We start from the raw sequence: 23,702 nt of genomic DNA on the forward strand, positions 1-23,702 counted from the left end.
TAAGTTATTTTATATACTGTCTTTCTGTGGTATAATCAAAGCAATTTACATATTATATATAACACCATTTTTCAATCGGTATGCCGCAGCTGCTCCCCAGGTGTGTCACAGAGTCCATAGGGATCCCGAAGGAATCCCCTCCAGGTCATAGGTGTCACCTCAATATCTTCCTCCCACCCCCTTGGGTCTCTCTCCTCTCCACCACAATTCTACAAACTTTGTGGTTGCCAGAAGCTATTAGAACCGGCCTTTCTCTGGCCAGCCCTGGGGTTTCCTTCCTTCCTTCTGACGTGACTTCCCTTTGCCATGTGGAAGGGGACACGGCAGAGGGAAAGCCTCTGGATGGCCAGAGGAAGGCCTGTTCTATTAGCAGCTGGCAACCGCAAAGTTTGTAGAATCGAAGTGGAGAGGACAGAGAGGCCTGAGGAGTGGGAGAAGAAAGGTAGGAAAAGATATTGTAACTGCAGGAGGGAAGGTGGTGGGGAACAGGAGAGACAATACCACAGAGGACAAAGAGTGAAATGTTGTACATATAGGGAAGGGAAGAGGGGAGACATGCGGCACATGTAAGGTAAGGGAAGCGGGGGACATGTGTAGTCTATTTTTGCTTTGATCTTAATCTTTTTTATTTTCTCTGGAGTTCCTTTAACTTTAATTTCATGTACTTATGATTTTGTATCGCAACCACTCAGGCAGTTATTCTCATGGGTGGTATAACGAATTTTAAATAAAACCTGAAGTCTCTCTATCTTTTGGACTTGGTATTATCCTCTCCCTGGAGGGTTCATAATCTAAGTATGTACCTGAAGCAATGCAAAGTTAACTGACCTTACCTACATCACAATTAGTAACAGTGGGATTTGAACTGGGCTTCCCTGGTTCTCAGCCTACTACTCTATTGGATTTCTCCTCTACTCCATTTGAGGCGAGCTACTGAGATTTGCATGCAAAACATATTACATGACCTAGTACACTCCACTGTAGCTGCTTATCAAACAATGAAAATAATATGTAAAGAAGGAAACCAAAATAGCAAAAAAGCCTTTTTGAGGCTGCTTTTAACTGCTAACCTCTGTTAGCAGTTAAAATGAATTCTCTATAAACCTGGAGGATGTAATGGGGCAGTTCTACAAACTGAAGAGTAGCAAATCTCCTGGACCGGATGGTATTCATCCCAGAGTACTGATAGAACTGAAAAATGAACTTGCGGAGTTATTGTTACTAATATGTAATATATCCTTAAAATCAAGCGTGGTACCAGAAGATTGGAGGGTGGTCAATGTAACGCCAATTTAAAAAAAAAAAAAAAAAGGTTCTAGAGGAGATCGGGGAAATTATAGACCGGTAAATCTGACATTGGTGCTGGGCAAAATGGTAGAGACTATTATAAAGAACAAAATTACAGAGCTTATTCAAAAGCATGGATTAATGAGACAAACTCAACATGGATTTAGTGAAGGGAAATCTTGCCTCACCAATCTAATACATTTCTTTGAAGGGGTGAACAAACGTGAATAAAGGCGAGACGGTTGATATTGTGTATCTGGATTTTCACAAGGCGTTTGACAAAGTACCTCATGAAAGACTCCAGAGGAAATTGGAGAGTCATGGGATAGGAGGTAGTTTTTTTTTTTTTTTTTTTTACTGTGGATTAAAAACTGGTTTAAAGAGAGAAAACAGAGAGTAGGGTTAAATGGTCAGTATTCTCAATGGAGAAGGGTAGTTAGTGGGGTTCCCCAGGGGTCTGTACTGGGAGCTGCTTTTTAACATATTTATAAATGACCTAGAGATGGGAGTAACTAGTGAGGTAATTAAATTTGCTGACAATACAAAGTTATTCAAAGTCGTTAAATCGCGGGAGGATTGTGGAAAAATTACAAGAGGACCTTACGAGACTGGGAGTCTAAATGGCAGATGACGTTTAATGTGAGCAAGTGCAAAGTGATGCATTTGGGAAATGGGAACCTGAATTATAGCTACATCATGCAAGGTTCCACGTTAGGAGTCACAGACCAAGAAAGGGATCTAGGTGTCGTCGTTGATGATATGTTGAAACCTTCTGCTCAGTGTGCTGCTGTGGCTAAGAAAGCAAATAGAATGTTAGGTATTATTAGGAAAGGAATGGAAAACTAAATTGAGGACCTTATAATGCCTTTGTATCGCTCCATGGTGCGACCACACCTCAAATATTGTGTTCAATTCTGGTCGCCGCATCTCAAAAGATATAGTGGAATTAGAAAAGGTGCACAGAAGGGTGACAAAAATGATAAAGGGGATGGAACGACTTCCCTATGAGGAAAGGCTAAAACAGCTAGGGCTCTTCAGCTTGGAGAAAAGGCGGCTGAGGGGAGATATGATAGAGGTCTATAAAATAACGAGTGGAGTTGAACAGGTAGAAGTGAAGCGTCCGTTTACGCTTTCCAAAAATACTAGGACTAGGGGGCATGTGATGAAGCTACAATGTAGTAAATTTAAAACAAATCGGAGAAAATGTTTCTTCACTCAACGTGTAATTGAACTCTGGAATTTGTTGCCAGAGAATGTGGTAAATGCAGTTAGCTTAGCGGAGTTTTAAAAAGGTTTGGACGGCTTCCTAAAGGAAAAATCCAGAGAACATTAAATGGATTTGGGGAAAATCCACTATTTCAGGGATAAGCAGTATAAAATATTTTGTACTTTTTTTGGGATCTTGCCAGGTTTTGTGACCTGGACTGGCCACTGTTGGAAACAGGATGCTGGGCTTGATGGATCTTTGGTCTGTCCCAGTATGGCCATACTTATGTACTTGTTCAGTACCCATATATGTTTTATCCTTCCCACCTTAAGCAATTCCCTTATCCCTTTATTTGTCCTGTTTGTCTGTCCTGATTAGATTTAAGCTTTGTGAAGCAGGGACTCTCTCTTCATGTTGACGTGTACAGTGCTGCGTACATCTAGTAGCACTACAGAAATGATAAATAGTAATAGTAATATTTTGATAGCTATCTCTATATATAGAATAGCAGAAGGGCTTTGTCCATCTGTCTGCCCATGCGGAATGTGAGACAGTGACAGCAAAAGGGACTGGGCTGGATCTCCACTCTTCTGAATTAATACAAAGAGCTTGTCAACTTGCTCAACTGAACGGGTGATAAGATCAAATGCCCTTGTCCAAAAATATACATTAGTCAAACTAGTAAAACTGTTCGAGCCTGTTATTAGAGAGCAATTGAACCAGATCAGAATGGGAATCAGGCAGGCCTCCTTGTAGAGCATTGGCTTGCAGATAATTGGAATACAGTGGAACCACAAGGACTCAACTGAGAGGTGGAGTGGTGGATGTATTTATAAAAACAAATATCCCTTCAGTTTCTTTCAATACCTTGTAAATTAACCAGCTTTCTGTTTTTTTTAATGTTTCTGGCATTTTATTTAGATTGCTACCTGTTCATGGTCTCATGCCCTTATAGGCCTTTAAATTTTGGGTCGTTTCCACTTTCAGGTTGCTTCTGCGTTCCTTTAAGGTTGAAGTGAATTAACAAGGTACAGTCCTGCCCTCTTTCTAATTTCTAGCCAATCAATTGTTTGTGATTTAAAAAGTCTTGAGCTGTTTACTAAAAAGAAAGCATTATTCAGGAAGGATATGTGGTGGTTTAAATTCTCATATGCTTTTAGAGACTGAACAGACATTAAGAAGAAACCATTGGGTCTCTTGAAAAAGCATTTTTATGAAACATGGTCCAAGTCAGGACTCATGATGATCACTTTAACCTAATTTTATTTATGTTATCACTCTTTAGTTGGAGCACTATGGCACAGGAAAAGTTTTGAAAAAAAAAATTTAGCATAATTATGTGCAACGATTAAACTGCATGGACACAGTTAGCCCTGTCGGTCTGTGAAAGTCCAGTGAAAACTTATGAGCACATATCAATTTTTGGTAATGCTGAAATGAAAATACAAGTAGCATGCTTTTTCCCATCAGGATGCTTTGGTAATTCCCACCTTTTTGTGGTGGGTCTTATTTTGTGGCAGTTACAAGTATATTGTTACCTAAAATGGATCATCCTTAAATATGGTAGTTTTTGAACATTCAAGCCAGGAATGGTAGTGCTATACCAGAAGCTTACCAACTTCGATAAGGATATTGTACAGATATTTATAACACTGACAGAAATAAACAGGGATGAATTGAATTATATTTGATGAAATACGCAACATATTCAATGTTTTGCTTCCACCACTGAACTAAACAAATGTACTGGAAATGGGTCCACCTATCCTGCTGATGCACACCTCATGGAGAAAACAAATTCACTGCATGGTGTCTCAAGTAGTCATTCAGACTGTGTATGCTGTAACAGCTTACGACATTGTCATCTTTGACATGAATAACGTGACATGCATGAAAAAAAGTATATAAAACAGTACCGTTAGGCCTGTTTTCTGGCAACATCTATAACACGCCTTGCTCACATCAATCCAGTGATGGAAAGCTTCTGAATGCCATTAGAGGACATCAATACAGTGGTGTTTCCCACAAATGCTCTGTATGGCAGGAAGTAGGAAAATGAGGTACTTAAACTACATCAGGCAAAACATTCCCAGAGCACATATGGCACTTGATCTAGTATAGCTTGATGAACAGTTGGTTTGCCAGTGTTCAGGATCATACAGAGTCTATCACCGCTTTCTTGAAGTAATGGTCATATCTGGAAACCCAGCACCAAATTCACTGAGAGAACTCTGAAGATGACTACCTGATAAAACCTCGTATTTCACGATGAAAACTTTTATGTTTTATCAGTCACACATGCAAGTTAATCACTGAACTTATGGATAACTTTGAAAGCCAATGCACTACTTTCTTTGTTTTTGAGAAAATGGAGGAGCTGCTGTTTTCCCATAGATAAATGCTCGGTTTTCATTAAAAAAAAAAAAAAAAAAAAAAGCATTCAAATGTATCGGGTTTGAAGATGCAAGTTGATGCACCTCTTCCTGTCAGCTAGTGCCATTATAGCTGAAAATCCACATCAGTGATGATGCAGAATGAGCAGTTTGCAATTAAATTCCTGAACTGTGTCAGGACATTCAATCCCAAAAGGTTTTCTGTAAAGTCTCATAAGGAAGAGTACACTTCAGTTGATTTCACTTCGTATACTGCAAAAGTGGCCCTGTTCAATCCTGAATGCTCAGGGGGAAACTGACATTGTGTTTTGCTTATTTAGGGGTAACGCCTGCCGATACCTGCTTGTGTGCATAAGGCCTGCATTAGCCTAACTTAGGCCTATGAACCAAACTACAGCCTGTATTATAACCATCCTGTCATGGACTTCTAATGCACTACATCATGGACTTTGCCAAGGACACATTATTTGTGGAATAATAATAAATAAGCCTTTGCCCATCAATCTTTGTGTGATCATAAGATATTTGGGGGGCTTATGTCCTTGGTCAGCATCATTCTATACACAACAGCACATGACTCACCTTTTGGTTTAAGTACCAAAGAGCGGCGAGCTTTCAGCATTCGGGAGCTTACACTTACAAGACACCTTTTCCTAATAGATGCTACCTTACATCTAAGTACCTCCAAGGCCATGAGAACTTAGTACTCAAGAGATGTACCCAATCAGAACTACTAGCAAGAACCAGTATTGTATAGCATCTATAAAATACTGAGTGGAGTGGAACGGGTAGATGTAAATCACTTGTTTACTCTTTTCAAAAATACAAGGACTAGGGGGCTACACAATGAAGCTACTAAGTAGTACATTTAAAACAAATCAGACAAAATATTTCTTTACTCAATGGGTAATGAAGCTCTGAAATTCACTGCCATAGAATGTGGTAAAAGCAGTTAGCATAGCAGTGTTTTAATAAAGGTTTGGACAAGTTCCTAAAAGAAGTCAAAAGTCCATAAGCTATTATTAAAATAAACTAGGGAAAATCCACTGCTTATACCCAAAATAAGCAGCATAAAATCTATTTTACTCTTTCGGGATCTTGCTAGGTACTTGTGACCTTAATTGGCCACTAATGGAAACAGGAAACTGGGCTTGACGGACCTTTGGTCTGTCCCAGTATAGCAATGTTTATGTACTTATGTTCTTACCTTAGCTACAGTTACTATCTAAGATAGTCTGCTTTCATTCACCATTCCAGCTTCATTGCTGAGCCAGCCTTCTCATAAAGTACGAGACTGAGCTACACTGTGGAGTCAAGGTATCTTATCTACGTGACCTTGTGCATTCGGACAAGGTTGATCCGGGAGCCAGTTTAAGACATTGGCTTGGAGACCAGGAGGGATGAGAGACCTTTCATCCTGAGGGAGCCGAGGACTTGTCCATATAAATCTCACAATTCAGGGGAGGAAAGTGGTTTCCTTCCCTATACTCCAGGGTTAGAGAATGGTATTACTAAATTTCTAAGTGATTCAGGATCATTTGTGCATGGTTACCTTGTGTTACTATTTATCAGGAAATTCTAAGGTTGTATTAGGAACAATTACTAGTTGTGCTGCTCATTGCTACATGTCACTGACTGTGATTTGTACTATAATAATCTTTGCTTCGCCATCAAATATATATATATTTTTTAGTTTGATATAAATGGCAATATTTATCCAAAATTTGGCATAATTTCTTGCACTGCCAGCAAACCATATTCCTAACAAGACCAGCCTAATCTACAAGAGTAGCTGTCTGGTACAATTGCGCCTACAGTCATGAACAGCTGACTTTCAAAATTGAAAACACTGGATTAACACAGCAAATTTAAAGTTTAGCAATTTGGTGAACAATCTTGTTCTTTCTGTCTGCAAGCATTCTTTCACAAAGCAAATTTCAATTGCTGGTCTTCCTTTTATTTCAACTTTGGAATTTAAAATTAAGAGTATTTTAAGATACATATTCTGCCTTCAACAGTTGTACCTTCTTTATGGAATCGAGGATCAAAGGGAGACAAACTTTTCCTGCTTCCTACACTCTAGTAGTTTAACCAAACTGTCAAGAGACCCTGTCAAAGGTCTTCTCAGCTTCTACAGTCAAAAGAATAACTGGCTCCCCAGAGGCTTTAACAGACCATACTAGGTTTAATACTTTCCTTCTTTTATCAGAAGCTTGCCTACCTCTAAGAAAGTCACCTTGTTCCTCATGAACCAGGCATAGTAAAACCCTTGAAGCCTTTCAGCCAGTATTTTTTTGTCAGAGTCTTAAAAACTAACCAAAGTAGGGAGATGGGCCCATAAGACCCATTTTTGACTATCTTATGAATTAGGGTAACTCCCACCAACCTCATCATCCATAGGATATTTTGGTCTGGACCTAAACAGTTAACTGATTTGACTAAGGAACTCTTAATTGCCCTGCAAAGATTTTGTAAAATTTAACACTGAACCCATCCATGCCCAAGGTCCTTCCTACAGGCAAAGCCTTAATAGCCCAGAGGGCTTTCAGTTCCATTATAAGCCTATTTAATAATCTTATATCCTAAGTTCTCACAAAAATCCTTTCCTAAATATTCCTCAATCTTGTCTTCTAATACCCGAAGATCAGCCTTAATATAGTGTCTCATAATAGTAAGTGAAACACCGCTGGATTTGTTGATCAGTCTATACTAGGGACACCTGAGCATATTGAATCTTAGGGATAGCATTTCTAGATTTTAATTTCCAAAGTTTAACAGCTAGTAAAACAAACTCAAAATAATGCTGTTTCAATTTCTCAAGCTAAAAACTGGATATCATGTTGATTCTAAAACTTGTTTTTTTTCTGTAGCTTTTCTAACCTGTGCAACACACCCTTAGGACTGCTCCTACTTTTATGCTGCGATTCCAACTGCTTTATTTGGGTTCTAAACTGAGTTTATAATTTGTCTGTCCTTTTTTTTTTCTGAACCTTCACCATTATCAATTGGCCCTGCAAGACTGCCTTTAAATAGTCCCAGATTACATAGGAGACTGGTCCCTAATAGCCCCGTCAATCAAAGCTCTATTTGTTCCTTTATTCGCTCCAGCACTACCCAATCAGTCAAAAGGCTTTTACTAAGGATCCAATATCTTAATCCCCACTCCATACTTCTTTTCCCCAATCCATCCAGATTGATATATTGTCAGACCAGGTAACTGTCACAACCCCTATATCCCTTACCCTCTCCAAAGCTTGTACATCCACCAACCAGGTCCTGAATGTGTTTTATGAACAGGGGAATTAAGAAGTATAGTCCCTGACACAAGGGTGACGCCATCTCCACACACCTTTCAATTGATAGCACTCCATAAAATTGTTGTAATTTTCTGGTCCCACTTCCTCTTACCTCCCATGCTATCATTTAGGGATCAAGAAACATATCAAAACCCCCTCCCACAATATTGAGAAGAACATCTTGCTGGTGTTAAAAAAGAAAAAAAAAAAGCTTGCCTGCTAGATATTTGGTGCATAAATAGTCCCCAACATGTACTGATGCCCTGTAGCAATACCTTCATATTTCAAAAGTCCCTCAATACAAATATCTCCCCCCCCCCCCCCCCCCCCCCACCATTTGTTTTCTTGTCCGCTCTATTGGAGATAAAATATCCAGCTTATTCTTATGTCTCAGGAGCCTTTCATAAGCTACTAGCAAGTGGGTCTCTTGTAGAAACTGACAGTCATATGTAGACTTCTAAGCTCCTTAAACATAAGTTGCAGTTTCCAAGGAGAGTTTAATCCTTGTACGTTGAATAATAAAAATTTGACATCTATGTTTCTGAATAATAAAAATTTGACATCTATGTTTCCCAGCTAGTATCCATTCAATCCACACACACCCCCTTTTTTCACTGTCTATCTATACACATCCTCTCTGCCATATACACTGTCATGGACTTCCCTAACTCCCCTCCCCCTCCCACCCCACACTATCACAACCACTCTCCATGCACTAAAGGAGGAAGTAACAGTCACACAGTCTCTTCCAGAGCCAACAAGCTCTCAAAGTCTTAAATTGCGGCTGGCTGCATGCTGTGTCACAAACTTATTCCTGGTCCTCTCCAGACATCTCTGCAACTCAAACTCTCTTCTACACTTTCACACAGACAGAAACAGAGTCATAAGTCAAGGCTTAACAAATCCCAGGTCACCATGGCACCTAGAAATTCCACCCTGGTACCTGGGATTTCATGCCCCTGAATTAAGTGATTTATTTTATTTAACAAATTTTACATTTTTTTTTGTGCCGCTGTATAAAACGCACTCCTTTGCCACTGCAATTCAGCTCACTAAAAGCATGAGCAGGAAAGTGCAGGAAGTTTGCCCAGTCTCACGGTTTCAAGTCTTGCGGGACTGAAACCGTGAGACTGGTTCAAACTTCCTGCATTGTGCGGCTCAAGCCTTTAGTGAGCTGAACTACAGCAGCTGTCAGAAACATGCTGTTTCTTTGCAGGTAGTAAGGTGAAGGGAATTAAACAGCAGGCTTGAGAGAGACTGGGTGAAGGGGGGAGAGGAGTACGAAAGGCAGGGTGAAGGCTTGGGGGGGGGGGGGGGAGGGGAGGAGTATGTGAGACAGAGAGAGAGAAAAGGGGATCCATGACATGGTGAAATGTGAAACAGACAATTCTCTCTTTGCTTCACCTATAAAGTGGATAATGTCACACAGCCAACACCATGCTTCTGGAAGAGAGATTGATGGTTTTTGGCAGGGATGTGCAGTACTACATTGAGACTGATTTACTAAACTTTCAGACACAGAATGGGAAGCAAGAGCCTTAGTAAATCAGTTTCTAAAGGAGCTACAGTTAATCTTGGAGGAGATTCACACCCCTGCCAACTGGAACGTCACTGGACAACACACGGTTAGGTGTGGGATGGAGGGGAAATAAAGGTTTCTGTTGTTGGTTCCCAAGTTTTGGGACTGTCAATAAAAATTTGTCAAAGCCTGAAATAAGTAATATTACACTGCTGCCCTGACAAGGTTGCTATTTCTGCTGACCGTCACCAGGCATTCCCTTCTTGGCCCACCGGGATTCTCAAGGGCAGCCAGTTCGAGATTGATTGCTCCCAACGCTTCTGAGCTCGCCCGTCATTGCTTAGGTGTTTTTGAACTTCCGCCACAGTCTGTCCACTGTAACTTTTGCCTTCCACAGTAAAAGTCAGTCCTATGGGACAGAGCCAGCAATAATGCAATTTTTTCCTTCCTCAGTCTCAGCCAGGGTTCTATACTCGCACCTCCACTGCAAGGTAGAGAGCACCACATTAGCATATATTTCAACTTCAGCCTCTTCCCACTTGGCAAGTCCACCTTTTTGTACGCAATGCACAGAATGCATTCTTTATCCACATATCTATGAAAGCAAGCGATTAGATTACAAGGGTAATCTCTATCCCTGGGTGCCACAACCCAATATGCACTCCACTAAAGTATCCAAAGGTTGGGCCTGCATACCATTTACTGCAGCACTGCCCCCTATATCTGTTGCAGTGTCTCAGAGCATCATGCATCTACCACTTCTCAGGAACACCACAGAATCAAAGATTTCTTCGTGGAGATCTATTTTCAAGATCTTCTACCTTAAACAGCAGCTTGACATATTGACTTTGCATTTGACCAAGGCCACCCCGAATGGCAATCAGTTCTTCACCTTGTTCATCAAGACTCCATTTCTGCCACTTGACACCCAATTTCAGTTAGGTCTCATTTGTCCATAGCAGCTTTTATCTCACTGTGCACAGCTGCAATATCTGACTTTATCTCTGTAAACCAAGATTGCATCTCCTCCCTTAGCTAAGCAGGTTCTGCACCTCATACCTCATTTTGCGGTGCGCACTCTGACTCATACTGCCACCTTGGCTTCCTGCTGGGACACTGGGGTAACACCAATGCTGGAGTAGGTGTTAGTGTCAGTCTGTCTTTTTTTTAGTCATTACTGCGCAGGCTGTATACTCAAACAGATGGCCCCAAAATTTCAGCCTAAGCAGCAAACCAGCAAGATTAAAGCTACATAAAAGCTTGGTGGCTCTGGAGCTCTGCTCCTATGCTGCCATCTATTCCAGTGATGTCACTTCCTCTTCTTATGCAGGTTCTATACCATTTTAAAATCTATTTTGTAGAAAAATAAAAAAAATAAAACATTTTTTACCTTTGCATGATTTCTCATAATTGAGAATTTCAGCACAATTTTGAAACTTTTACTGTATAACTTTCTGGGGTGTACCTGTTACCCTAAATTAACTGCAGCATCATGACTAAAATATGTTATAGTGCCACATACTTATTCCAGTGCGTACAGGGCCTATGGACAAGAGAACTTTGGACATTAAAGCCTTTTTATCAAGTCCCACGATCCTTTTTTTATACGGTTTCAGAAAACATAACTTCATGCCAGGAAGGTGTCTTATGGTTTTGACGTGAATCTACAGGGAAAAGGCAGCTTGGGTCCCAAACAGACAGCAATGATTTATACATCTCTTAAAGCAGGGGTTCTTGCTCCAGTCCCCCAGGCCTGCAAACAGCTTTAGTTTTCAGAATAACCACATTTAGTTACATACTTTAGTTATCTGAGGAATGTTCAACTGTACGCATACCAAACACCAGGCCTGGTTGATGTACCAGATATGATAACCACTAACTCTCTAGAACATTATTTTTCATGCTTATAAGACAGAAATGTAGTTATATTACTAGATATCAGTAATATGTTGGCATGACTGATGACATTCTCAGTTTAAAAAAAAAAAATCTCTATAGATAACAGACCGCACAAATCTCCAACTATCCAGAGACAGGAATATGTTCCCCAGAGAATATGGACCACTGAGACGTTTGCAAGAGTCAAGGATGCTGTATACACAGATACTGCATGGAAAGTGTAGCCCTGTCACCAGCTTTTCTATTATGACTTGAGAAATATCATTCAGGATGGATTCCATGACGCAACAATGAAAAGGCTTGATACACAGCTGCTGAGAATCGCTCACCTGGTGTAGCTGTTAACTTGCTGTGACCGGGTCATATTTATACTGTTGAGTTCTGGTACATTTAAGTTAGTGGACTGATGTTTACTATGACAGTAAGACTGATGTGCTTTGTTTGATATTACTCCATTACTGCAACTAACTTCAAAACCTAAAATCAGAAAAACAAAATCTCAGTTACAAGTAAGGCTTACAATTTTGGTATTTTTTTTTGTTCTGTTTTTACTTCTAGTGCTCAAAGCTTGACAACAGGGCCCTGAGCTGCTGGCAGCCCTAACTTCCTTCTTCTGCTGCTAGCCATAGCACACAGAGGTTACAGCAGTTAAAACTACTGTGTTTGCACAGATAAAAGCAACAGAAGGAAACTTGCATTTTGTGGCAGTACAGAGCCCCACAACCAAGCCTGAAGGAGACCTGAAAAAAAATAAAATTACCCCCTCCCCAACCTCCCCCTAAAGCAGGCTCATTTCTAATGTATTTATGAAATATCAGTTAAAAAGGATTATATTCCTAAACAGAAAGGATGAAAACACTGTTTCAAAAGTTAACTAAACTATGAAATTTACACAGTAGATACAAGAAGAGCTGTCTGCAGCTGCAAAGTGGATCCACCCAAACCAACTTGCCCACACACTCCCCCAGACTGGCTAAAAAGACCCAACCTGTTGGTAAAGTAAAACCCACTACGTAGCTGGGGACTGACCTGTACCTGACCCCTTGCAACAGTGTTGAAACATTTTCAATGATTTCACTATTTAATCATTAATTACATAGTAACATAGTAGATGTCCAACAAGACAACTCATATGTTCTACTTTTTGTGTATACCCTACTTTGATTTGTACCTGTGCTCTTCAGGGCACAGACTGTATAAGTCTGCCCAGCACTATCCCCGCCTCCCAACCACCGGCTCTGGCACAGACCGTATAAGTCTGCCCAGCACTATCCCTGCCTCCCACCACCGACTCTTAAAGGCTAGTTTAAGACAATATACTCTGCAGTGGATGTTACGATCACGTCAAGATTCTCTGTTGCATGTCCCTACTTTAAAGAAGTTTAAGGGGAAAAATTCAAATTGAGGATGTTTTCAGTGATAGTGCCTTTATGGTGGCATAAATCAACAAAGGAAATACGGCTGGATAAAAATGTAAGATGTTTTTAGTAAAATTGTTTAACACAGGATGTTTTATTTTTTTTACAACCTAAGAGTTTTGGTAGTATTGGTGGTCATGTTCTCTTAAGTGGGTTTGATATATTTTATATGTATATAATTTAGTATTATGTTTTGTTTTTATGAAAGTGATTTTATGTGAACCACTTAGATCAAACAGTTTGGGGTCCTTTTACTAAGCCGTGTAAGCATCTACACGTGTGCCCAAGGCGCGCCAAAATGGAGTTACCACCCGAATTCCGCATGGCTCTTGCAGTAATTTCATTTATGGCACGTGTCTGAAAAATATTTATTTTCTGGCCTGCGTAACGGACGCGCGCCAAGTGGCATTTGGCGTGTGCAGGTCATTACCGCCCGTTACCGCGTGAGTCTTTACCGCTAGGTCAATGGCTGGTGGTAAGGTCTCAGACCCAAAATGGACGCACGGCAATTTTCATTTCGTGAGGTAAGAAAAGAAATGGTAGAACATGGAAACAGAGGGGCTGGAGAGGATGTGAAAGTAGGTATGGGAAGCTAAGTAGGAGTGGGGAGGAATAAACAAACAACCAAACAAAAAAAAAAAAAAAAGATAAAAGAAATGAAAAAAAAAAGGGAGACTGAGGACTGGAGGGTGGTGAGAGGAAGTGAAGTGAATAAAGAGGCGCAGGAGAAAGAAACTGAAAAAAAAAAACAAATGGAAAAATCAAATGTCAGAGGCAGATGGTAGGGAAGGAAGGGAAAAGAGAAGAAAAAAAATAAAGAATACACTGGAAATTAATTTAAGAGAAGACCAACAAAAGGAGAGTGAAGAGATTAGGACCATCCCAATAAGAAAAACAAACTACCCATATAACAGTGGTAAAAAAAAAAAAAAAAAAACAAAGATTTTATTTCCAACTTTTAGTGACTGGAAAACACATTTGTTTTGGGAACAGGCATTTCTTATGTCTGTATTTCTTAAATCTGTACTGCTCATGGAAGCGTCCAGGGCATTTCCATTTCTAATGTTTGGTCTTTCAGGTAGGCGTTTGGTTTGTGTGTGTGTGTGGAGGGGGGGGGAGGAGGAGGAGGCAGGCAAACCAAGTCCTGGACATTTCCATTCCTAAAGTTTGGTCTTTCAGGCATATGTGTGTGTGTATGCATGTGGGGGGGGGGGGGGGGGGAGAGGGGGCAAGGGAAGGCAAGCACACTTGCATTTGCACATGTATGGAGGCACCAGGTAGGCATGCCTACTTGCATGTCTGGGGGGGGGGGGGGGGGGGGGGGGAAGACAGGAAGGCATGCTTGCATGTGTGCGTGCGGGGGGGGGGGGGGGGGGGGGAGGCAGGCAGCTGTCAGTATGTACATGTGTGGGTGGGCGGTCAGGCTTACATGTGCCTGTGTCTGCATGTGAGGGATTCTGTTGGCATGTAGTTTCTCTAGGAATCTACAGAAATCTGACTTGTTTTGCCAACAGAAGGTGTACTGGTGTTCAATATTTGCAGTATTGCATTTTCTCTTAGCTGCACTGCTACTGACACTCAAATATATGGAGAAGGGAGACGACAGAAAGACAATGGAACAATGGAGGGGGAGGGATGGAAGATAAAGGAGAACAAGAAGGAAGATAGAGAAAGGAATGAGCTAAGGATATTGAGGAAAAAGATGAAGGGAATAATTGGAGGAGATGTGATGGAGTGCTGAAAAATAAGGGAGAGAGGAGAGGCAGAATTAAGGCAGGTGAAGAGGGATGAAGAGGAAATGGTGAAAGAAGGAAAAGGGATGTATGTGAGATGGATAGAAGTGAGCACAGTGTGTGTGTGGAAGTGAGATCAGCAAAAGAAGAAAGGAACAGCAGAATGGAGCATGTAAAAAAAATCTGAGAGGGTAGGAGAAAATACAGAAATCAGAGAGATGAAATGTAGCAAAATGAACAATGAATAAAGAATAAATAAAAACAACAAATAAGAATAAAAAAAAGAGACATGAAAAATTGAAATTGAAGAAGAAAGCAACAAAAGAAAAAAAAAGGGCAAGAAACTATTTTTCAATGAAACCTTTATATTGCATTTTACTTTCAGAATGTGAATGAATAGCGTTTGATATGTTTTTCATTTGCACTGCACAGAAAGAAATACATTTCTGCTCTAGTGCTGTACTGCATGCAGAGTCTGGGGGAAATGGTTCTTTGGAGTTTGTGGTTTGGTTTTTATATACATATTTCTTTATATATATATTTTTAAATTTATGGTTCCTTATTCTGCATATGCTGAGGGTCTGTTCATTTTCTGTTTGATTTGATTTAGGTAATGTGCTAAGGTGAACCCTTACAGAGTTGGTCTTGAGAACAGACTCAGAGACATGTAGAAGGTATTCAAGAAGAGTCTGTGTAGGGCAAGAAAGGGAATCTAGGGCCTTGCCCTCACACCAGATGGCAAACCTCTTCCATTTGAAAGAGAACACCTCTTAGTGAAATCTTTCCTGGAAGCCAACAAGTTCTAAACTCTCAACATCCAGGCTGTGAGAGTGAGACTAGAGGTTGGGATGCAGAGGTATGTTCAGGCTCCAAAAACTGAAGACACCAGGAATGAGTGTCTTTGCCAGAGATGGTCCTATTGCACTGGGTACAGCACTTAAAAGCCACTGGTGCTTTGATGACATGGAAGGGCAAACAGCCATGGCCAAATCAAACAGCTTGATGGTGCCAGAAAAAAAAAAAAAAAAAGGGGCAAAGCACCCGAAAATAAAAAATTAAAGGAATGAGTTCTGACCAGAGCTCAGGTCTAAGAGGGCAACAAAAAAAAGAAAAAGAATAAGAAAAAGGAGCTTAAAAAAAAAAACAGGAGAAAAAAAATATCTCATTAGGAAGGCACTACTTGCTCTGAAAAGTATTTGCACACTAGACAGTGTGAGGAGCCGTGGAAAGTACATCCTCTCCATACAATGGATGAGAAGAGACTGATGGTCCCGCGCTGTTGCGGCAGGCAGGAAGGCACTCTCGCATGCACGGTGTGGATGCTGCGCATGCTCTTACAACGATATTAGCTTTTATATGCTTCGCACAGGGTGACATGGATGACGTTACCTATAATGAAAATATGGCCTGCTTGTCCTCGGAGAACAAAATGTTCAGTCCTCAAAAAAGAAGTTGCATGGTCAAATTTGTGTGAATTATGTAGAAGTTTAACTGTGGTGGACTGCACCAGTTGCAGTCACTTAAGAGACATTAGAGAGAGAGCCTTGAAAACAAAGAATTACAAAAATCTAAATGAGTGATAACCAGTGACAAAATGCCTGGTTAGGTATATGAGCACTGGCACTGAATACAGCTGGTGCTGCATTATCTGCTGGCTCTACCTAGACTTCATACCCGGATCACCTTGGCACTAATCAGATAGTGCTGCGGTGGACAGAGGAGATATCCGTTCAAAGTACTGCTGAAAATCCCCTCCTGGCCTATCCTGCCTGCTTAAATCCCTTTGAATATCTATCCCTTTGATTTCAATACCAATTAAAAAAAAAAAAAAGATGCTGTTAAGAACAGTTTGTATTTCCCCTGCATCATTTACCCTTACTACAATAAAATATCTGGATTCTTTCTTTGCTCAGTCACAGACTGTAGTGTCATGCACATGAACATGATCCACAGGTGTGTCACAAAGATATAAAAGCTGATCTGAACCTGTGGTTGCATTCATTTAAAAGAGTAAACTAGGTCAGGAGGAAGGCACATGGAACCTAGCTGAATCATGCCGGCTTAAGTGGAGAAACACAAACATGTGAATTACACAAAGCTAACAATAAACAGGGAAGATAAAGGGCAACTGAGGGTATGGGGAGGGAGGGCAGGGCTGAAGTCATACAGGAGGAAAGACAAGTGAAGGCTAAGAATATAAATGCTGATCATTTAGGTAATGAAATCCCAGGCATGCAAGCCCTAAGAGGAGAAGCAGATTTATATATTATTGCATCACAGGAACATGGCTCATGAGTAGGATTAGAGGATGACCAAAACTTTCTTTTTTTTTTTTTCTCCAGTTTTGGCTGAAACAATCTGCAGCTGAAATTTGCCACTAGGTTTCAGACAAAACTGAAATTGCCTCGGCCCCCAAATGGGAACAACTCCCACATCCCTCCATCCCAAGACTACTGCTGGAGGGTCTTGGCAGCCATTTTGAGATTGGAGCCGACATGGGTAGGAGAAGCTGTGGATTCCTCCAGTCCATGTCAGCATTGTTCACAACATGGCTGTTAGGAACCCCAGCAGTAGCCTTGCAAGACTGCCGCAGGAGGTCCTGCCAGTCATTTTGTCAGTGGAGCCAACATGGGTAAGAGTAACTAGGGATCACTTCTGCCCCAACTAGCCTCTGAAGCCAAGTTTCGGGTCAGTTTCAGCACTGTCAGCAATTAAGCCAAAACTGAAACCAAAATTTGGTCGGCTTCTAAGTGGGATATAAATACACAAATTATTCTGTTTATTTTTTTGGCTGGTACCATACTGAACAGATTAATTTTAACCTATTGTCTATAATGCCATCTAGATCCATTTCCTTGATGGTGACTCCTAATATGGAAACTAGCATCATGTAGCTATAATTTGAGTTATTTCTCCTTACGTACACCACTATGTGCTTGTCCACACTGAACTTCAACCATTTGGATGCTTAGCCTCTCACAGTATGGCAAGATCCTCCTGCAACTTCTCATAATCCACATGTGATTTAACAACTTGCACAGATATGTCATCTGCAAATTAGATCACCTATGTTCCCATTCCTAGATCATTTAAAGTTAAAGCACCAGCCTCAGTACAGATCCCTGTGGCACTCCGCTCCTTACCTTTCTCCATTTAGTGACTTGACCATTTAAACCTATACTCTTTTTTTAAACCAGTTCCTAATCCAGAATGTTGCCTCCTATCCCAAGACACTTTAGTTTCCTCAAGAGTATCTCAAAAGGAATTCTGTCAAACAGTTTCTGAAAATCCAAAATCACTATTGACTACCTCACTAAGAACTGTTTGTTCAGTAAAGGAGGCAACTGTGTTCAATGCTAAACAACCAAAGAATGAAGATCTCACAAAACGAACAATTTGCTAGAATAAATTTCATAGAAGGGGTCAATAGATGATAGCAGCAAGTTCTCTTAGGGGAGGGAAAGCGTTATCCACCCACCACACAGGGCTACTGACATAACCAATACACCCTGACTGGAATAGAAAACTTTACTGTGCTAATAGAAGAAAAAGGAAAAAAGTGATCAAACAATCACAAAAAAAGAGGTATGAGAAGTTTTCCAAGCTCCTGAAACGGACAGAAGTCAGCAACCAGTACAAAAAATACCGCCCCCCCCCCCCCCCCCACCAAAAAAAAAAAAACCAGTTTAAACTTGTTTTTTGTGTGTTTCTGCAGAAATAAATATAACCTTTTCCTTTGTGGGATTAACTGGAACCCCCTTTAGTGGTAAGTTAGGTAGGGAAAGTAGTCTATTGCACTACTGCTTTTACTCTTTTCCAAGGCACACTAACCTACTAACCCAGAAAAGTGCAAGCAAACCAAAATCCCAATATGAAGAATGATGGAAAAAGCTGGAGGTTACTAAAATTATATTCCTGGTGTTCATTATACTAACCTAGAAGAGAAACAACCTTTCAAGTTTTATTTCTCAGCTTGAAGGCCATCAGGTGTGATTAAAGTACACTCTTACCAGGGCCATGTGCAGTGCTCCCTTTAATGGCTGCTAGACTGTGGATATTTATTCCATGGCTGGGACTCATACTAGCACCAGCAAAGGGTCGAGGGCTGCCAGGGTAACTGTCCTGAGACTTTGGGCTTCGGCCTCCCAGGCAGCGCACTTCACTGTCTGTGCCGTTCACCATCTCGATAAACTGGCGCACTCTGTGGGAATTAAAAACATATCAGGTTGGATAGCAGTACACCACCACACATATCCTGCCTTTACTTGGGAGACTCGGCTGCCTGAAATATTTATGCATGTATCTGTAAAAATGCTTCTGAAAAATATTTTTAAAAACAGACCGCAGAAAATTTACTTTGGCAACACAAGGGAACAGAAAGGGCAACACGCTCTGCTGGTCCTTCACTATAATAATTTTCAAAAGGTGTTTATAACACAAATGGATACCTACCGTACCCAAATAATAAACTGCAATCTACAAGTCACAAATCTGAAATATTTTTGCTGCCACCAGTGAAATATATCTCGAACACAGTTGTTTCACAGTGCTCAAAGCCTTCTCTTTTTGATCACAAGCCTAGAACCACGTTATCCTCCTAATGTATTTTGAATAAATATAATTTTAGAGCAAAAAGGTGCGTTCCTTTTAGATTGATATCCTTCCACACCTACTGCATGAACTTTCAAAAAATTAAAACTATTAAAATCTTAAGAATGAAAGACAAAAAAAAAAAGAAACAAAAGATTTTGGATGTAATTTTTATCTAGGTAAAACATTTTGGATTGATTTCATAAAGTAACATAAATGGCTTGTTATAAAATTCCAACCATTGTAAAAATATGTGGATTGACATGATGGCACATAACTTTGCTGGTAGGCGTATTCAGGGGTGAAGTTTGGGCAAAGCCTGGATGAAGTTCACATGTACGCATGTAGATTATTACCGAAATAAACTCATTTATGCATGTACTTAGATAATCTAAGCACAGATATTTAAACTTTTTGAAGGCAGGTGTAAACGTCCATGCCTGCAATGCAGGCACCATTTCTGCTGTTTACATTAGTATTTTCTAAAGACATACAGGTACCTGTGTGTTTTTAATATATAGTGCCTATGTAGGCACCATCTTATAAAATTACCCTTTTTACGTGCTAAAATTGTCAGAACCTGAACAGATAGACTTCTGGGCCATGGCTGGGGTCTGGATTTATGCGCAGAGTCTATAAAATACATATATACACAAAATGCGCCAAGAGCAGGTGTAAAATGTGCGCTTATTTTCTAATGGGTAATTTTCCAAGGAAAAATATGCACAAAAGTTCCCTTAGAAAATTAGTTTAACTTCTGTGCATATCTACCACACAAGTCAAATGGCATGTTATAAAATTAAGGTCCCAGAAAACAAGTAGGCAGGCAATCCACAAAATCCAGCAAGAATACAGCAGACCAGCATAGAAAATGTACTTACCACAAGCAGATTTAAAAAGATAAAAACCACTCTCTAAAAGCCCGACTCAGCCATATGAGCTATAGCTGTGACTCTTCACAGTATTGCTTCTACCAAACAGGTTAAAGCAGGCCTCAACAAATTTTCATTAAATCTAGGAGCCAGCATTTAAGACCTTTCTTGCTTCTCCTTTCCCACCCTTCCAACATTGTCCTTAGTGAAGTGTGTGTGTGGGGGGGGGGGGGGGGGGGGGGGGGGGGGGGGGGGAATCTCCTCCCAGATTAGCAGTAGTTGTTTTACAAATTGAATAAGATTCTTTTTTTTTTTTTTTATATATATTTTGTGCCTTTGGGCACAGAAACTTTAATAAATCAGTTCTTTAAGGTGACTCTGCTATCAGTTGCAAAAGTCAATAGTCTCCTTTTCCAAAGCATGTCAGCTCAGCTGTGTGACAGCACCATCTAGACAGGTGAAGAAAAGAGACAGTTGCCTTGTTGTTTCACCTATCATCATAGCCTGAGTGCCCATCATTTTCTCTCATGCCTCTCTCTAGCCTTCCCCCAGTCTCTCATGTCCCCCCTTCTCCAGCCTCGTTACTCACAGCACTGCCTGAAACTGCTTCTCTCTGCCCTGTACGGCAATCAGGCTCTGCATATACTTGAGCTGTGCAATGCAGAAAGTTGGGGAAGTCTTATGGTTTCAAGTCCTGTGAGACTTCCAGAACCCCCTGCACTGTGTGTGGCTCATATATCTGCAGAGCCTGATCGATGTGCGGGGTGGAGAGAAGCATTAAATATATATATTGAAGGTATGAAACTTCTAGGCGCCATGGTGACCTGGTGCCAGGATGTCAAGCCCTAGGTCAAAGTTTAGAATTACACCTGCTGGTTCTTCTTCGGCCCTTGATACAAACCTTATGAGGACGAAACATGGCCATGTGGGGCTTTTTTCTAAATCTGCATATGGTAAAATTTACATATAAATTTTCTACACTGGTCTGCTCTATATGTTATAAAATTATCCTCTTTGTTTTCACCAATAGTTAAGTTACCTAAAATGAAGTAAAACTTAGAGCTCAGGTTTTCAGGAATCTATGTTAAGATTTCATGAATTATGTTAGCCACTTGGTCTAAAATCATTTGCACTTTGAAGTCCTCCTGAAAACTAGAAATTCTAGATCTGGCTAAGGATGGAGTTTAGGACCCTTTTTGCTAGCATTGCTGTTTTGAAGCAGTGAACCCCAGAGGATGGCTGTAAGGACCAGGAAGAAGAGATGAACACTCTCCTACATTACCTTGACATTTTGAGGCTCATTTTCAAAGAATACAGACTTACAAAGTTACATACATTACTATAGAACTTTGTAAGTCTATATAATTTGAAAATTAGCACTTTAATGTCAGGCAGCCTTCTGCACAAAGACTTATTTAATGTGTGCAGCTGTTTTTAGTCTGCATAATTAAATAGTCCTCCACTGAAGTGCTGCCTGACCCAATAACTCGGCATCAGATAATTTCTCCCCTTCCTTTTAAGTAATAAATGAATTGGGAAGCAATATGTAAGAGAAGAACTATTTTGTTTGCTAGAGATTTTTAAAATTCTTATGTTACGCCTTTCAGCATCCCATCAACCTCTCCACGGGAAAGTGGTGTTGGGACAGAGGAGCAAGAGTAAAGACAGGAAATGAATGGAATTATTAGTCATTTCTCAGGCATAAAAAACAAGCTCATACAAATGCACTATTTATAAACATTCCTATGCCATCTTCATGTTCATTCAGAATGGTTTACAGTTAATAAAAGTATAATATAAACAGACAAAATAAAGACTATAGATGGAATTCTCAAACATAATCATAGATCTTTCAGTACATACCAACAGATCTAGCCAAAGTACCAGACCATCATCGAAACCAATAGGTTTACAGGATCAGACCACCAAGAGGATACAAGTATTCCTAACCCATTTCTCCAAACAAATTCTATTTAGGTCATGGGCACTAAATATGTCTAATTCCTTTTCAAATAACAACAAATTAAGAGACCCTCGTAGTTCCTTAAGTAATTTATTCCAATATTTTGGGTCAACCACACTGAAAGACTTCCTTGTTCAAGTTGTCTTTTGAATCCTATTTATAGTAGGAATCTCTAAGAGATTCCCTCGGGAGGAATTTAAATATCTAGTTGGCACATTTATCATCAAGTGTAATGGTTTCCGAGAGTTAACCCCTCGACACCTGCAGCACAGAGTAAGCATGATGCTGTTTGCTCCTTTTATGTGCATCAAGCTCATTGGGCTGCAGTGTCACTGAAAGCAGAGATGAAAACCAAGCGCCAACAAATTAGAAGGCACAATGCAAGGCAGTTCCACACACAGAAAAGCTCTTCCCTGCCACCATTTTTCAGTGTATAGCACAGCTGTCAGCAAGAGTACCCTTCAATGAAATCCTGAAGAAAGAACTAGAAGCCTTTCTCCTTGCCCTCCCCCCTGGTCTTGATCAGGTCCTTGAGCCTCCCCCAACAGGCCTGGTTATGAGGATGACATATTGCATGCACTAGGCTTCACATTCAGTAATAACCAGACCTCTTGGCTAAAACTCATAATCGGATTGGGAAACAAACACCTAAGTCACAGCAAATTTTTTTTAAAGTTAAGCTGCAGCTCTGAAGGAAGGAGAAAAACTCACTTTAATGTAAAGAAAAGATTAGGATTTCTGTCTAGTAAACTTGGATACAGGTTTTGAGTGGTTTCAATGGCTTCTCCCATGCGTCCTGCTAACACCAATTTCTGAATTCCTGCAAACAAGAACATAAAAGGAAACTTAGTGTGAAAACTTTCAGGTACAAAAACATTTATTTCATTCCATCTATATTAGGGTTGAACATTTAACGCGTGTTAAAAAATTTATTGCACGTTAATGGCAGGTCTCTCGGCCTCATCCAGCATTGCTCCACTTTCATCCGCAGTGAACTAAATCATCATCTGCTGCTTCTCTCACTCACACCAAGCCTCTCTCTGTAGAGTCCCACCTCCTCTGACAGAACTTCCTGTTTCTGGGCAGGGCACTACAGAGAGAGATTTTTTTGGTGGGGGGGGGGGGGGGGGGGAGGAGAGAGAGAGAGAGATGCAGACCTCAGCAGGGGTGGGGAGGAAGGAGGGTTCAGGAGTGTAGAAGGAGGTGCCAGGAGAAAGAGGGAGAGACAGATGCTGGAAATAGGGGATGGATAAAACAAAGGGAGATGGTGCCCATGGAGGAGGGCAAGGGGAGAGATGAGAGAACGGAGGAGATCGTGCCCATGAATGGAGAGGAAGGGAAGAGATGGAAACTAGGTAAGACTTGAGAAGGAAGAAGAAAAACTGAAGAAAGCTGGATGTGATAGATGGATCAACTTAATGATGATCCCACTAGCCAAGTCCCTATCCAACCTTGGCCTCAACCCTTTCATCTATGCAGATGATGTCATAATTTACATTCCTTACAAAACCAAACAGACAGAAAT

General features: G+C 40.6%; 1 protein-coding gene across 1 annotated transcript in view; it reads right to left on the reverse strand.

The window, feature by feature from the left end:
* Positions 1–23,702, reverse strand: part of LOC115475454 (ran-binding protein 9) — a 208,617-nt gene that overhangs the window by 38,297 nt on the left and 146,618 nt on the right. Inside the window, exons 8-10 of the mRNA XM_030211186.1 lie at positions 22,889–22,997; positions 18,763–18,953; positions 11,931–12,078 (exon numbers count right to left, since the gene is read on the reverse strand). Of these exons, the coding sequence (XP_030067046.1) occupies positions 11,931–12,078; positions 18,763–18,953; positions 22,889–22,997 (448 nt within the window). The remainder of the gene's footprint in view (positions 1–11,930; positions 12,079–18,762; positions 18,954–22,888; positions 22,998–23,702) is intronic.

This window comes from Microcaecilia unicolor, chromosome 1, assembly GCF_901765095.1.
Source record: "Microcaecilia unicolor chromosome 1, aMicUni1.1, whole genome shotgun sequence".
Taxonomy (NCBI): domain Eukaryota; kingdom Metazoa; phylum Chordata; class Amphibia; order Gymnophiona; family Siphonopidae; genus Microcaecilia; species Microcaecilia unicolor.